Genomic DNA, 17,642 nt, shown 5'->3' with positions numbered 1-17,642 from the left:
GGACGTTGTACCACGAGGAGGATTACATTCGATACTTGGCGCCGTCGTACAATCGTTCTCTTTGATTTCGGATGTATCATCTTTCGACAACATACTTGTACACGTGCATCAGGTTAGACTGGAACCGAAGCAGATGTATTTCCGTATTCGGATATTGATCGTGTAGTTACGTCCACACTGGGGCGTTAGTTTCGTTCACCGGTCATCTTTTACACATTTTGTCAATGTGAGTATCAACACAAACATAGTTTTTTTTTTTTTATCTATCCACTAACTTAAACATAACTTCTTCGAACGCGATCGTCAATTTTTTTGTACGAAATGATTCATTGATCCTTTCTTATGTACTATCGTTACAATTAATTCTTTACGCGTTCTATACCGGTATGACATAATGATCCCAGAATTCCATAGCGTACTTCCATTACAAACCTTTTTGAATGTACAAATCCATGGGAATGAAGTTTGATGTCGACAATACTTAAATATCATTTTAGATCATTTCTTAAGCCATGCGTTTAGATATCGATAAGTGGCGCGAAGATGTCGCACTGTTCAAGATGTTTTTGTTTCTTTCTTTTTCTTTTTTTTTCTTTCTTTTTTCTTCGTTTAGATATTTATATTAATAGTACGAATATTCTTGAGAAGTATAAGTTATTAACGTTACTTTAGAACTGAAATTAATCACGTGAGTATTTCTTATAGATTAAATCTCTTGGAGTATTTAATTTTTTTTTTCGATAATATTATTTGATCAATATTTATGTGTAACGAGTAGTAATAAAGCAAAGTGCGTTAAGATAAATGGATAATATCAAGATTGACCGTGTCCTAATGTTATTTTCAATTACTCACGCTTCAATTATTCAATCAATATACAAAGGTCAGACAAATTATTTCCATGTCTATGAAATTTAATTATAGACTTTAAGCCTCTACGTTTATTTATTTTCCATATATTTTTAGACGCAATGAATTTTACTTTTACATTCTTACTAATAACATTTATACTACATATTGATTTAGATTCACATGTATATAAAGAAATCAGAAGTTTATGAAGAGAAAATTATCTATATAGATCGAATGTTCGTTGAGAGCCGCATTACAATCGATCGTCATACCTGGCTACGCTTTGAATCTGCGCGCCATAGTCGAATGAGTCACGTGGTCGTTCAGCGCGTGTCTATTTCATCCATTTCGTCGCTAGGTGGCTACGAATCTGTGTTCGTTTACACTTAATTTGCGGTTTTTTTATAAAAAATAATTATTAAACATTTTTGTAACTCGCTGAAAATCGAAAGAAATATAATTATAATATATAGCAATCGTATTGTGGTATTAAAAAATCGTATATATTTAATTTATGTCTCATAAAATAATTATTTTCTCTTCCACTATTTCTCGCAATTGTTCGAAATAGTTTCGATAACTATATAAGAACACAACGTAATTGTATTGTTGGATAGTCAGATGCTTCCCAGGATCTCTGAAATCTTGGCGCTTTTATGGCGCATATTTATGTTGCATCAAGAATAAATGGCATAAATATATTTACAGACTACATTCTCCATCATTTGCTTGCGTAATTTAAACGTACGCCTTTGTTTGGAAAGCCTTTACTGTGGAAGTGACGTTGACTATCTTTTTGCAAAATTGACAAATTTTTTTTTTTTATATGTATATATATCACTTCAATGTTTATATATATTTTTCTCGTTCTAATAGAAATCTTTATATTGACTTATCATTAAGGATAACTATTATCTTATCTTCTTGTAATTTGTTTTATCGTATTCATAATTTTAATATTTGTATCCTTTTGTCAACAAAGGTGTATATGTAAGATACGTTTTACGTCGGCTATTGAATTGTCGTTCTTTTTTTTTTTTCTTTCTTTCTTTCTTTCTTCTTATATAGCACAAAATGTAAACATAATGCATTCGATATGAATTATGTAGACACCTGTCCATATCAGAATTTTTATTGAGTTTATCAAGAAAAACGAATGTGGCCCACATAATATACTTTGAATTATGTCCCTAAATAAATAACACGGTCATATTTTTTAACACTTTTATTCTCTAACCAATCCATCGAGATATGTTAATTTCATCGAACGTTTCTCTTAATTATTGACGTTAATTGATAAGACTCGATTACGGTCTTCTATATAATTATATGTGAAATAAAAAAAAAAAAAAGAAAACGCAATGAAAAAAGAAAAGAAAAAAAAAATGTAAGTATGCATATGTAAGTCCAATCACAAGGATTCATATTTTCGACTTTAAAAACGTTCACGAATAAATTGAACTAACGAGGGAGTTCTTTGGACGACTACTTGACTGCATACATACATAACTAAATGAGGCCATGACCTGTGACCTATTTTTGGTCAAAGACCGAGCGTCCCGATACGTACGATGCAAACTTCTCTAAACGTTCAATATTCTTATTATTGATTTCTCATGCAAAATAACAAATTTTTTATATCTTTCTTGATTACTTTTTTCGAATTAGAAATTTAGAATTTTGTAAAACATTTCATATAAGAAAAAAAGAAAGAAAAAAAAAGAAGAAGATAGATTGATGGAATAGTTTTCTAAATAATTTTTTTTTCGATGGCACCGATATTTATAATTTAAAACTCTTAAACATGGAAGGACATTTATAAATTAAAACTCATAAACATAAACTCATAAGAAATATCATTGATGAGATTAGATCGGCAATGAGTCTTTTCTAACATTAGAACGACGACTTGTCGACTGATTGACTGGCCGTGACCACGAGACATCCTCAAGAGGAAAGAGGACAGACTTATATATATATATATATATATAATGTTCTTGTATACTCTCTCTCTCTCTCTTTTTTTGCGTACTCTTTCTCCTTTTTTTTAAGGGACAAGCTATAAACTACGAGGGACACTGTTATCGTTAATATACACTTACTCTTTTCATTACAGTATTGTCCTCTCTCTCTCTCTCTCTCTCTTTTCCTCTCTTTCTATTTATGTATCTATCTATATATCTCCCTCTCCTTCTTCCTCTTTCTCCCTCTCTTTCTGTCTTTTTCGATGAGCACGCGTGGCTTGCCGTACCGTTCTGTAACTGTTAAAAGGTGTGCCACCGATACACGATTAGTTCTTGCCAAAGGTCGCTGCCGGTAGGACCCTCTGCTAGGATTCGCGAGAATACTTTTTTTTTTCTTTCTTTCTTTCTCTTATTCACTTTCATTCCTCATCGAAAATCACAATCGGTACGTTTTCTTTTCGACGACGAACGATTGTTTTTATTATATTATTTTTGTTTTTCTTTTTCCTTTTTTTGTCATTCCAAATTTTCGATTAAATCGAAACATACTTCATGTATCATGATCATTTTATTTTAATTTATATAATTAATATTGAATTATATTAGTTATATCGTTAATATTGAATGATCAAATAATTCGAGGAAATATTTCGTTCCTTTTATTTATTTATTTTTTTTTATTTTTTTTCTTCTTCTTTCAATATTCTTTCCTTTCAAATTCAAATTAAATTTTCGAAATAAATATTCGAAATATAATGATATCGATAAGTATTTATACTTTCAAATTATCATTCTCCCGCCATTTCGTCTTTCCTCTTGTATTAGACTTCTCGCCTTTTTTTTTTTTTTACAATATGAACACTGGTTTCTAAGAGTTTCGTGTTTCTTTGTGTTTTTTCTTTCTTTTAGAAAAGGTATACACTAGTACATTCTCAAGTAGAACCGGTTTAATGGAAGAGGAAGAAAAGGACGTAAAAAGTGAAGTTGTGGAGAGCGAAGAGGTTACAGAAAATGGAAGTACAAATGGTGGAGAGATTGAGGCAAACGGCGGGAAAAATGACGGGGGTGACAACGACACGTTCGAGGATGACTCCACCTTCGCCCTTAAGGGTATGGAATATACGCAAACAGGAAGGAAGACCAGTATTTTCAAGTACTATGCGTTTAAGGAGAAAGGTGAGTTTTTTCTTTGTTTTTTTTTTCTCGTCCCACGAATGTGTTTTTCTCTTCTTATATTTGTCCGTGCGCTTTGACTCATGCAAATAGATTTTTGTTAAGAACTTTCTTACATATGTATTTTTTTTTTTTTTGTATCGTTGAGATAATGATCTTTGATATGTCCAATTTGTTTTTTTTTCTTTCTCTTTTATTTTTATAAGAATAAATTAATTATCAAAAAATTCAATTCTAGTCGCCGTTACAAATTTTACAAAGTATAGGTTGGGACAAAAATTACGAAGTAATTTTAATAATTAATGATTCTTTTGTAAACGTTTTATAGGTATTTTTCTTTTTTTTTTTTTTTTTGTAGATTGTAAAACTAATTCTAACCGTAAGCTTAAAAGATCTCAAAAAATAGTAATCAATTATAAAAAAAACACTTAAAAGAACTTTTGATCTCACGCTGTATAATATTCATCTTTGATAAGTACTTTGTTTTTTTTGATTTAGTAACAGAAAACCTATTAGAAAATATCTCAAGTCAGATTCTAATCGATAAAAGAAACCAAACAAAGTACAATGTTTCACTTTTGATATATCTTAATCTTATCGCTTAACGAAGAATTGGTCAATAAGAATTAATGAAAATTTCTAATCATATTAAGTCGAAGTCGCTAACGACATCTATTGAAAATTATTATAAACTCTTATTAACTTTTTCAAATATATCGATTGAGTATCTCGAAAGTAAAAAAAAAAAATCGATACGATAAAAATCGATTTCTCTCATCTGAAGTATACAGACTGAGAGCCAAAAGTTTCTAGACTTGTAGTTTTAGAATTTAATAGAAATAAAATTAATCTAAAGAGTCTCAAAAAAGAGTAATTGATTTTTTAAATCATTTAGCAACTTTTGATACATATATTTATTTATGTATATACTGCAACGTCATTTGCGGAAATACAGGCATCATGGATTATATTTTTGGCAACTTTGATCTAATGCTAAAAATAAAAGAGTTTTGATATGTCCAAATGATTCTTATTCTATCGCTGCATTCATAAAATTCATATGATAGCTTCATCGTTATACAATAAATGTATGTGTGTGCGTCTACGTGTGTACATGTGTATATATATAAAAGATAGCTAACAAATCGCGTGAAACATCACGAGATCGACTTGTTATGATGTTGTGTTATGTTGTTGTTGTCGTTGTTGTTATTGTTACCTTCGAAAAAAATACAGATTAATTTTCATCTTAAGATGAGATTAAAAATGTTGATTAAAAAATCTTAATAAATACAAATATATATGGTTACATAATTTATCCATTGATAACATAATGTATAATTGTAAAAATATCATTTCCTTTTTTCTTATATAATTAATAATCTTCTTATATAATGATAGTGATCAAAAAATTATGTTGATTTTTACCATACAATATGAATATTTTTTTATTATTTTCTCTTTTTTCGTTCGACATATGAAGTTTTATTCGCGTAATTTTAGGCTGGGTTGACCTTGCGAAGAAATTTTACGCAACACCGCGTGTCACGTGATTCGATGTGTACTAATGAATATTTGACAAAAAGACAAGGATGTCCGAGAAATTGGCAAAATATCATCCAACGAAACTTATAGACCTATAGAATTCAGAAAATTTGTCTCTTTGCTTTTAAATTTTAGTATCGTATTGTGGTTTTATCTAACGGTCGAAAAAACTGTTTTGTCTCGGTCGATAAGAAAGTATTAATAATTCGTGACCTTACCAACGATTAATCGATTTCTTAGGATAAAATCATTTATAATTGGACTTTCATTATCTGTTAGTAAGAACGGTGACGCGATATTCATCGTTTATATAATCTTTTAATATTTAATACAAATTATTAGTCTTTCTAACCTAAAAAAAAAAAAAATGGAAAAAAGAAAAGAAAGAACAAAAAGAAAATGTTGCAGTTATAGATATTTTTACGGGATATAGATATATATGTACATGCACACATACATACGCACGCACGCACTCACATACATACTTCATGCGTACGCATCAACATGCATATATTGACATTTTTAAATGATTGATTCGATTGTTACGTGGTGAATAGACTTGTACCTCAGTTGTGTACAAATGCGATTAAATTTGTCGTGTTAGCTAAACGAGTAGTGCCAACAGTCTTTAAAAGGAGTATGATATATGCATAACATTCCATTATCGTGAAGCACAGCGATTCATGGTACAAAAGAAGATAGAAGGGGATCATCTTACATTAGGCGAAAATCTGTTACATACACTTTTCTCTTACTGTCACTTAATGCCACATGTACGTAATTATCATTGTCATCGTCGTCTTCGTCATAGTCATTATTATCATTATCATCATCATCATCATCATCATCATCATCATCATCATCATCATCATCATCAATTTGTGCTATACGAATACATAATTGCTTTCAAAAATTATTCACATTGATTCTCTCTCTCTCTTTTTCTTACACTCGCATAACTATTAATCGTTACGTAATACGTCATGTTTCAGAAAAAGAAAAAAATTACAGCGAGTTACAAAGTAATTCATTGAATGAAAATGAAATTGATAAGACAATAAATTACTTTATAACATTCTTTGAAAAAAAAAGAAAAAGAAAATTGAAAACTTGTTCTAGAGGTTAAGTAATGGCCGATAAGAAGCATTTAGATTATAATCGGAAAAAATATATATATATATTTCTTTTGTAATGATAATCCTTTTTATTCTCTTTGTAAAAATATTTAGATTTTATTGGAATAACTCCCGTCATACAGTATTATTTATAGAAATTCATAAATCTTAATGGGATTAAAAAAAATATTAAAGAAATTCGGTCACGTGTTAGACCTGAAATTCGCTCGCGTGAGAAAAGGAAAGAAACTAGTCTGACAGCAATGACGTATGTACGTAATGTAAACAGGGTCGAGCCTTCCTTGGTCATCCAATCAGATGGCTCGACTTTTATTCCGACGTGACGTCGATTACCGCGTTTAGATATATAGGGTGTCCTAGTTTTATCTGTAACAGTAGTGTGATATGCCACAAAATCGTGATAGATAATGGAAAAAGAGAAAGAGAGAGAGAACGAGAGAGAGACAGAGAAAGAAAGACGTCTCTCTTTAAACAAAGAAAGATGCCAAATTGTTCTTGCTCAATGCTACAGAGAAAGAAAGAGAGAGAGAGAGAGAGAGAGAGAAACACACACATATAAATCGGTAGAAACGAAATTAGAATATTACAAAGTTGAGGAAAATTTTTTTTGGATGATAAAGAGGGCGATTTTGTTCCTTAAAATATCTTCATTTATTTTGATTAAGATCGTGAAAAAAGAAAAAAAAAAATACCGAAGAGATTGCACGTGAGTTTAGTTAAAAACTTAGGGAGCTGTATATGCATCATTTCATCGTTCGATTATAAAAGTAAAACGTCACATTGGCCTCTATTCGAAATTATGTCACGTCCTTTAAACCTATTCTTCATCTCTCCTCGCATATATTAGATACATATGTGTGTACGTAAATATATGCATACACACACACACACACACACACACATCGTACAACATATACACATCATACATACATACTTACGGACAGTGCGTTCATTTTTAAAATTGGCCACCCAAGATTTTATTTACCCATTTGATTTTAAGTTATTTTTATTTTGGAGGAAAGAAGAAAACAAAAATCACGTCGATTTAGATATCGAAATAGACAGTCAATTTCTTTTTATTTATAATACAGAACCACTCCTTTCGCAAACGGATCGATCGAATTAATATTTTTTTCTTTCTTTTGTCTCTTATTTTTTTCTTTTTTTTTTCAAAAATCAAAACTTATTCAAGATAGCAAGTTTTAAAATGAAGACATATAGATATATTTGCAAATAAATACATTTATTTTTTATTTTTTTTTTAATATTAACAATTAATAATTTGAATGTTATTTGTGATTTCTAATTAAATATGTTTAACTTATTGAAACCTTAGAAATCTGTGTTGATAAAAATCGATTTTTATTTAGAACGTAAAACTGTAATATCTGTCGATGTAATGCTATATTGTTTTTATCACGTAATACGTCATCGAGGGAGATAATATGACCTGAAATAATGAATATCAATTGTACGGTAAAAAAATAACAAATTATCAATGTTTAGGTTTAATGAACAAATACATAGTAACGTTTATATTATATTTTACTCACGATTGAGTATATTATTACAATGTAGTGAAAAAAGTTTTGACGTAAATAATATTTTTACGTTTTCTTATAAGTTTCAAAGTACGAACATAGATCTTTCTTTCAATTAAAAAAACATATATTCAATCATCTTCATTTATAAAGATTAATATTATCTATTGAAAGTAAATGAATATACATATATGTATATACAGGATGGACCAAAAGTTGTTAGATAATTTTCAAAATCAATTATGTGCAATTATTTTTAATCTTGTTATTATTATTTTTTTTTTATATTATATATATATATATATATATATATATATATATATATATATATAATATGTACATACAACTTCGAATGTGATTAATTGAAAAAAAATGTGAAAAAAAATAAATTAACAGAGACAGGACATAATTAAATAGATTTATAACTTTTCGGATCGAAGATTCTATTTATCACGATGTCACTGAAAACGTGTATATATATATCTGTATACTAATGAATTCATTGGAATAGCTAAACATATACATATGTATGTATTTATATACGTATATTTTAACTAAGTATACGCGTGTATGCAAATGCATAATCGCAATGTTAGCAAAGTAATGTTAGCAACTTTCAATAACGTCCGAGGAAGGAAAAAAAGATTAACGTAAAAAGTTCAAAAGTAGTATAACCAGTAGCAATAGTTCGCTCTGGTATGCATGACGCGTATATACATTTATACACACAACATGATCGAGTTTCTTGAGGAAATGACCAATACTATAGGGTGGATCAAAAGTTTGTAGATGGGCCGAAATTAGTTAGTTGATCTTGAAAATCAATTACTCTTTCCCGGGGGCGTTTAAAAATTTATAAGTGTTTGCAAATTTGCTAAAGTCACAAGTTATATTTGTTAATGTAAAATTATTTAGGTTGAAAAAAAATTTAAGTAAAAAGTTATGAAAAGTAGTTTGTATTATCGGAGGATTTTATATTATCGCCTAGTAACTTTGGGCTCGCACTGTTGCACTTAATCTCACTTTAGAGTTCCTGCGAAATCATTAATGAAAACTGAATATTTAACATATTTTCAATTAATATTTTTATAATACAATGACGCATCCATTCATCTATTTATAATCCTTTTCTTTTTTTCTCTCTTCATTCTTGAATTACAACAGAAAAATATCAATTAAATTTTTGTCGATTGAGATCTTTTCTTTTTTTCTTTTTTTATTTCTTTTTATTTTCTATTTTATTTTATTTTATTTTATTATTATTTTTTTAATATTTTCTTTTTTCTTTCTTTGATTAATTCAGGAAAAAAAGAGAAGTAACAGTGACTCGTAAAACGTTGATAGAATTTAAAAGCATAATAAGACCGACGTTGTTATCATAAAATTCTGGAGGCGTTGAAGGATGAGAGACTCTGCCTTCCAGATCAACGAATCACAAGCTCGGATCGGATTGCGTGTACGTCCACGTATTCGAGTTAGGTTTAAAAAAGAACGCACAACGTACTCGCGCGTAGTACATTTCTCGTCGGCGCTCTCGTGTCTACGTCCGTAATAACGTTCGACTCGTTTAACTTCCCTCGTGTTTTTATTATTTTACTTTTTCTTTTTTATTTGTTCATATTTTTTTTTAGTGACAAATAGAAAAGAGAGGGAAATACATATATATTTGTTGGTAATAAAAATACAAAATAACATTATAGTTGAAGTTTTACGTAATAATAAAAATTTCGCTGTTTCGTTGTCACCGGAAGTTGCGTCGACGCCATCTTTGTCCGCAGGTCAGTTAAATCACTCCGTTCAAAAAAATGATTTTCTTATTTATTCATTTATATATTTAAATGATATTATTTGTTATTGCTCATTTATATATTTGAAATTATTCGAATTAATTATGATAATTTCTATGTGTTAATTATTAATTCTTCCTGTAAGTTTTCTCGCGGATAATAGTAAAGAAAGAAAGAGTTCGTAGTAAAAGTAATAATATTTCGATTGAAATTTAATTTGATATGTTGAATTGATGTCGACGTAATCTTTATGTGCAGGTCAATTCTTAAATTTATTTATTTACAAGTTGTGTATATATAGGTCAGAATTTTTAGAAAAGATTTATAGATTATAAATAAATATATATATATATATCTTAAATTATATAATCATAAATGTAAATCTTATATATTATACATTTTTATTTCTAATTAAATTATACTATTAAATTACATTATTAAATTATATTATTTATTTCGAATTAATAATTATACTTTTAATGTTTCAATTATTATTAATTTGAAATTTTAATAATTTTTCTCTTTTTAATTTCGGAAATTAATCGAAGTGAAAAATGAAGTTGTGTAATGTGCCATTGAAAATAAGTTTCTCTTAATCAAATAGGAAGGGGAAAACTTAATTAGATGTAGTTGCAAAGGATTCCGAGATAAGAGATAAAAATAATTAGAGGTCATGGATAATGAAAAAAATATGAAAAAAAATAGATCACGAGGTGTTTAATCTTAGTTAATCGTCTTCGACAAATTTCATTCGTTAGTATGAGATAATTAAAGACAGAGAGAGAAAGAAAGAGAGAGATTTAATGAAATTACGAAGAAGATAATTAAAAGTAATCTCAATTAAGCAAGTTAGATGTAGATATCTTAAGTATCTTCCTCTTTCGACCGTTTGATCTGTGACGATCAAAAGTAATCCATTTAGATGAAATTTCCATTTGATAAGAATAATTAGAAGGAATGATTGACCTTTATTCAAAACATCGTGATTTTAATTAGAGGAAATAGTAATTCTCTGTAATCAATGAATATCGCATCTATATTGATCTTGATTTATATTGACTTTCTATTGTTATCACCCTAATCGCAAATACTTTAAGCAACATCATGATAGATAGGTCTATCTACTTTGTCCATCTGTTTTTAATCTCAACTTTATCAATAGAGATTACTTATAGGTCATTGATGATTAATTCACAGAGCATAGAACGACATTTAAAATTTTAAATATATAATATTATGTATGTGCGTGTGCGTGTACACACACACACACACACACACACACACACACACACAAGTAAATGTTACATAAAAATGATATATAAAAATAAATACATTCGCAATAATTATATAATATTTTATATAATAATATAAATAATAATTTATAATTTATTCTGATATATATATATATTTGTATATAATATTAATATCGATATAATATTCTAGTATAGTATATAATTATATATAAATTTACAGAATCTCGACTCGATTATTAACGAATAAAAATTTCCTTTCTTTTTTTAGAAACGATGCCAAACATAACGAAGAAACAGGGTCCGCTGATCGGTGTAATAGATGTTGGTACACGAACAGTACGATTTGTGGTAAGAATCTTGTGTATCTTGTCCGAGCTTATGTCAGCTTATTATATTTCAAAAAAATAACATCATCCGTTCTTATCTCAGTCAATATGAGATTGTGATTGGGTGGTCACAAACTTAAAATTTCCGTTATATTGATAACGTCATGATCATAAGATTGACAATGTATGTTCAATGATTTGGAAAAATTAACGATAAGTCGATTAACGAAAAGAAAAAGTTGAAAATAAAATAAATAATTAAATAAAAGAAATTATTTTTATACAGGTTTTCAATGCGAAGCATATAACTGAAGTAGCTTCTCATCAGATCGATATTGAACAATTGAGCCCATTGGAAGGATGGCTGGAAGTCGATCCGAAAGAAGTACTTTTCGCTGTGAAGGCATGCATCAAAGACGTCATAAAAAGGTTTGAATCGCTCAATCTAAAGGTACAAGACATCGTCACGATCGGTATGACAAATCAGAGAGAAACTGTTATAGCGTGGGATGAAATGACTGGTGAACCGTATTACAACGCTATAGGTTTGTACTATTTTTGCATGGATCTCGATTGAAGAAATTTACATTCATACACACGCACACACACAATCCTGATTGTATCTACCGTAACGATGAAATCTTTTGGTTTTTATTGTTTCTATTTTTTTTTTCTTTTTTTCTTTCTGTTTTCTTTCTTTAGTGTGGTCTGATATCAGAACCGTTGGTATCGTCGATCAGATCATTGCCAAGTTCCCAGACAAAAGTAAAAACCATCTGAAGCCACTTTGTGGTTTGCCGGTCAGCCCTTTTTTCTCTGCTTTAAAAATTCGATGGTTGAAAGATAACGTACCGGCTGTTAGAAAAGCAATACGAGATAAACGTTGCAAAGTCGGTACGATGGACACGTGGATCCTTTGGGTATGTGTAGATCTTTTTCTTTTTTTTTTTTTTTTTTAATATATATTAAATTTTATAAGGAGAGAATAATTATTGAAAAAAATAGAATTGAGAAACGTTTATCTCGTTTAATAGAACTTAACCGGTGGTAAGAATGGTGGACTCTACATAACGGATGTCACGAATGCCTCGAGAACCATGCTGATGAACATCGAGACTCTTTCGTGGGATCCGACATTATGCAGATACTTTGACATTCCTATGCAAATTTTACCTGATATTAAGAGCAGTTCGGAGATTTATGGTAAAATCGCGATCGGTCCTTTAAGGGGTATTCCTGTATCGGGCGTAAGTTATTCCTACGTTGTATGCTTTCTTTCCTTCATTTTTGTTCCTTTCGATGAAAGAATATATATATATATATATTTTTTTTTTGTGTTTTTATTTTTTTCCCGACAGATTCTTGGTAACCAACAATCGGCATTGGTAGGACAAAATTGTTTGAAACAGGGTCAAGCTAAAAACACTTATAGAAGTGGATGTTTTTTATTATGTAATACAGGAACTAAGGTAATTATTAATTATTGTGATTATATTTGTTTTTCTCATTACGCATTCGTATAATCAAAATGAACGTGAAGTTTTAATATTTTTCCAGAGAGTGTATTCTTCTCATGGTTTAGTTACCACAGTTGCATATCAATTGGGTCCAAACAGTCCTGCTGTTTATGCATTGGAAGGTTCAGTGGCAGTAGCCGGAGCTGCTATTAAATGGTTAAGAGACAATATGAAACTCATCAAGGATATTCACGAGTCCGAACATTTGGCACAAAGTGTTTTTAGTACCGGCGATGTTTATTTTGTACCAGCTTTCACAGGACTTTATGCTCCTTATTGGAGAAAAGATGCTAGAGGGTTGGTCATTAACGATTGATAAAAGATATTTTGTTCGAGCCGATGATTCTATGAAAGTCGTCTGACAATAAATCATTTGAGTTATTAAAAGACATATTTTTCCGCACGGTATTATTCTTAACATTTTTAAATTACATAAAAGAATTATTTTTCTTAAGAATAAACATATACTTAGATACTTCTTCCGTGCTTCGTCATTATAGAAAAATAATTTTTATATAAACAAAAAATATTTTTAAACGGAAATATATATGAGTTAAACCACTTTCGTAATCATGGGTTAATTTATGTAATATTTCATGATAATTAATATAGAAAATTATTGTATAAATATAGAAAATTATTACAATCGTAATAACAATTTTAGAATAATATGTGGCCTGACGGCTTTTACTACGAAACAGCACATTATAAGAGCGTGTCTCGAAGCAGTATGCTTTCAAACGAGAGATATTTTAGAAGCAATGTATAAGGATTGCGGTTTTCCATTAAAAAAATTAAATACCGATGGTAAAATGTCGACGAATAATCTCCTTATGCAGTTACAGGCAGACCTTTGTGGTACACCAGTATGTAAGTGTTTCATGCTTGATTAATTATAAAGCTTCACAATTATTTTATATTAATTTATTATATAATAAACTTTTTTTTTAGTTAGATCCACTCTACCGGATATGACAGCATTGGGTGTAGCAATGGCTGCTGGTCATGCAGAAGGAATAGATGTATGGGAATTTGAAGGTGAAGAAGTTGAAAGAGTTCCAACGGATACGTTTTTACCAACTACAACACCTGAGGGTAAATACTACACGTATTTCTCAGTTGGTATATTTCTTTTACAATAATAATATTCATAAATATTTTTTCTTTCTTTTTTTCTTTTTTAGAGAGAGATGCTAGATATAAAAAATGGAAAATGGCGGTTGAAAGAAGTTTGGGTTGGGTATCTGTTAAGAAGTCTGATCAAATGACAGGTAAAACTAAAACTATTGAGAAAACAAGGTTTGAGGTGTCAGGTGTAATCGAAGCTGCATTGTATAATTATTCTCTTTAATGTGCGCTTGATACTAGAATTAATTGTTTGTTCATCTGCTTGAATCATTATACTCTTATATAGAGATCCCATACGTATGTCTGTAAATATATTAAAAGCATACTAAATTAGATCAAATAAGCAAGTTCTATTAGTAGGTCACATTATTATTTTCTAAGCAAACTATTCTATTTTTCTATTCTATTTATGTTACTCGTTACTTATACATTTTATTTGCATGGTGTTGTCTTTTTTATGTTATGTCTTTCTATTTATGTTTCTAATTATGTCTATTCTGTTCTTCTCTCCTTCTCTCTCTCTCTCTCTCTCTCTCTCTCTCTCTCTCTTTCTCTATAAACTTTATTATTTATTTTATATTTATTATATTATTCTCTATTCTTAAGTTATCTCTCTATATATGTTTATTAAATAAATATATATATTTTTCTTCTCCTATCCTTTGCTATCCTCATATTCTTTAATTAGTATTTGTTTGTGTTTATCGTTGTTTGTTTCTTTAAAATATAATAACGTCTTAATAAGTAACAAACAAAATAATATAGCAAAGTATTAGCTATATTATATTTGGAAGCTGTAATATTGTGAACAAGTCTGATAACTGGTATTTCATTATGTTAATATGTTCGAGTAAAACGATGATTTTGTCATTATATCATTACTGTTGCATCGTTAATAATCATTAATAATATTGAGATATATAATTGTAAATAACAAATTTATTTTTCTAATTTCATGCGTTAAAATATAAACGTTTATTGAATTTTAAAACATCATTTTTGTAGTCTACATGCATCATCAGTTTTGTAGAGTTGAAATGTATTTCTTTGTTACATATATATAGATACACATATACGTATATATAATACAATAAATTGTTTAATCATAATATTAATTTATTGTTACAGATGAAAGATATTGCGTCTTAGCCTCTATACCTGGCAGTTGGTTCTTAATGACGAGCTTTATACTACTAAGGTTAAGCCAATATTTAGAAAATCGGTGACACCACGGGTATGTCACTGCAGTGATTCTCGAAATAGACGGCAGATAGCCTAATTATAATTTTGAACGACATTTAGGAAGATGACTGAGAGAGCTCGGTTATCGATATAGAAAAGCAGTCAGTCATATTGGTAAGGGATAACGAGGTTACAAATGATTAGAAATGACTTATTTTTCTGCATTACAGCTGTATATTACAAAGCTGTTATAAAGTGAAGATACGATTAATGGAAATGGAACAGGGAATAGAAAATAAACGAAGTGACACAACATTTTGATAGAACCTTTGACGTTTTATCTAGAAAAAAAATAGAAAAGAAAAGAAAACGAAAAAAAAAAGATAAAAAAGAAGAACAAGTAAATCTTCGAAAAATTCCAAAGTTTCGATTCCACGATAAATCGTATATAAATAATTATAACAATAATTTGCCAGTAAAGCGCATCATATCGTACTCTTGCCAATAATTCAAAAAAAAAAAAAGAAAAAAAAGAAAAAAAAAGAAAAAAGAAAAAAAAAATAATGGGGATTTATAACTGCCTATCATCCATTAGATTTACGTTTGGAAGGAACAATCGCAAATTTTCTGTTATTTTTAACGAGATAAGGTTACAACATCCAAAGCATTCATCATTTACATTTGTACAAGCTGCAATAATACGTTAAAGATAGTTCAAAGCCGATTATTTTCTACGTAATATGATGTAATATAATTTTATTTCTTATTTATATTCATCGTCAATTCGAATAAATTTATTATTTCCCGAAATCGACCGAAATGTAAAATGTACAGCGAAAATATAAAAATATATATATTTCTCTCGGTTTATATCGGCAATATAAATCTGTATCTTTATCCTTTTCCCTGTTCGCTTATATCGAACCAGATAGCTTTTTTGTGTCTCCTTTTTTTTTGTACAAATTCCTATAAAACGATAAAACAATAAAAGGATATATTAAAAAGGGGGATGAAATTGAATAGCGGAAAAAGAATCTATTTCGCAAAAGTTGATAGAACGAAACGACGCGGGTAACGAAGATACGCGATTCGAAAGAAGCGCGTTAGAAGGACTAGTGGCGCCAGATGCGCGCGCATCGTTGCGGCGGTCGATCGAAATAATGCCGCGAGTCGAAAGGCAGCAGCACAAGTAGCGGCGGCGGCGGCAGCGGCAGCAGCAGCAGCAGGAGCAGCAGCAGCAGCACTATCAGCAACATCGGCAGCAGCAGAAGCAGAAGAAGCACGCACGCACGGACGCACGGACGCATGATGCCGTGTCAGTGTCGATTTTCGTCGTGTTACCGTTGTTATATCGTGTTCGTTCGTAATTATACGTGACTCTTTCTCTTTCCAATAATTTTCATTGTCCACCGGAACGTGAGCTATAACGAAATATATAATGCGGTATAGTAGGACATTACGGTGGTTAATCTCGTGGGAAAGAAGAACTTTCGTGAAGAAGGAAGAAGGTACTAGTGGTAGTAAACTATTCGTCTTCGCGTCCTACCGTTGAAGGAGAGAACGAGTTATATAGATAGATAGATAGAGATAGAGAGAGAGAGAGAGAGAGAGAGAGAGAGAGAGAGAGAGAATCAACGAGAGAAAGAAAAAGAAAAAGAAAAAGATGCGTTGTGTGGTGCGTTATTCGTTGGAGCGTTGACACGTCCTGAGTGAAAAGAAGACGGATAGAAAGAGAAACGAAAGAGAGAGAGAGAGAGAAAAATAAACAGAAAGAAAGAGAGAAAATCGAAGGAAAGTTGTAGCGAAGCGTATGTCGTGTTGGAGTAGTGTCGTTGAGACAACCGAGTCGAAAGAAAGAGTGAGAAAGGAAGAGGAAGAAAGAAAGAGAGAAAGAGAGAGAGAAGGATAGATAGATCGAGGTAGAGAAGAAAAAAAAAAGAGAAGAAAAAGAAGAAGGAAAGAGAAACATAAAAGCGCGCTGAAACGGAGTCTCTCCTATACTTTGGGTGCCGTGAACGAGAGCGCGAATCGAGGCGCTTCCCCTCCTCCGTGGAGGGGAGGGGGAGGGACGTTGTAACCCGTGCCGAAGAGAGAGAGAGAGAGATAGACAGACAGATAGATAGAGAGAAAGAGAGGAAGAGAAGAAGAGTGAGAGAGAGAGAGAGAGAGGGAGAGAAAAAGAGAGAGAAGAGAACAGCAGACACGCAGAACGCGACGTCAAGATGTCGTCGTCGGGGC

The 17,642-nt window shown here is 30.3% G+C and overlaps 2 protein-coding genes across 8 annotated transcripts in view; both read left to right on the top strand.

The window, feature by feature from the left end:
• Window positions 1–21: 21 nt before the first annotated feature.
• On the top strand, window positions 22–17,035 carry LOC127073079 (glycerol kinase-like). 4 transcript variants are annotated; one of them, XR_007785661.1, is made up of 13 exons: window positions 22–226; window positions 3,726–3,992; window positions 11,520–11,599; window positions 11,864–12,122; window positions 12,280–12,497; window positions 12,612–12,824; window positions 12,936–13,046; window positions 13,135–13,391; window positions 13,759–13,964; window positions 14,046–14,189; window positions 14,279–14,365; window positions 15,351–15,578; window positions 15,635–17,035. XR_007785661.1 is itself a non-coding variant. In XM_051014127.1 (12 exons), exons 2-12 carry the CDS (start codon window positions 3,767–3,769, stop codon window positions 15,446–15,448), a joined length of 1,899 nt encoding a protein of 632 aa, XP_050870084.1. In that variant the 5' UTR covers window positions 22–226; window positions 3,726–3,766; the 3' UTR covers window positions 15,449–17,035. The 4 variants fall into 4 exon arrangements, 3 of the variants coding, with proteins under 3 accessions (XP_050870084.1, XP_050870085.1, XP_050870086.1); XM_051014127.1 differs by having other exon boundaries at window positions 15,351–17,035; XM_051014128.1 differs by lacking the exon at window positions 22–226 and adding an exon at window positions 2,655–3,261 and having other exon boundaries at window positions 15,351–17,035.
• Window positions 17,036–17,276: 241 nt separating this feature from the next.
• The window catches only part of LOC127073077 (E3 ubiquitin-protein ligase CBL), a 47,111-nt gene continuing 46,745 nt past the window's right edge, over window positions 17,277–17,642 (top strand). For all 4 annotated transcript variants that reach the window (XR_007785660.1, XM_051014125.1, XM_051014124.1 and 1 more), the window contains exon 1: window positions 17,277–17,642. This exon is cut by the window's right edge and continues 532 nt beyond it. Coding sequence is in view for 3 of the 4 variants with exons in the window: in XM_051014125.1 (XP_050870082.1) it covers window positions 17,627–17,642 (16 nt within the window). In the remaining variant the exon portion in view is untranslated.

Source organism: Vespula vulgaris, chromosome 2 (genome assembly GCF_905475345.1).
Source record: "Vespula vulgaris chromosome 2, iyVesVulg1.1, whole genome shotgun sequence".
Lineage (NCBI taxonomy): Eukaryota > Metazoa > Arthropoda > Insecta > Hymenoptera > Vespidae > Vespula > Vespula vulgaris.
The sequence above is the reverse complement of the archived record's forward strand: the minus strand, read 5'-3'. Positions and strand labels throughout refer to the sequence as shown.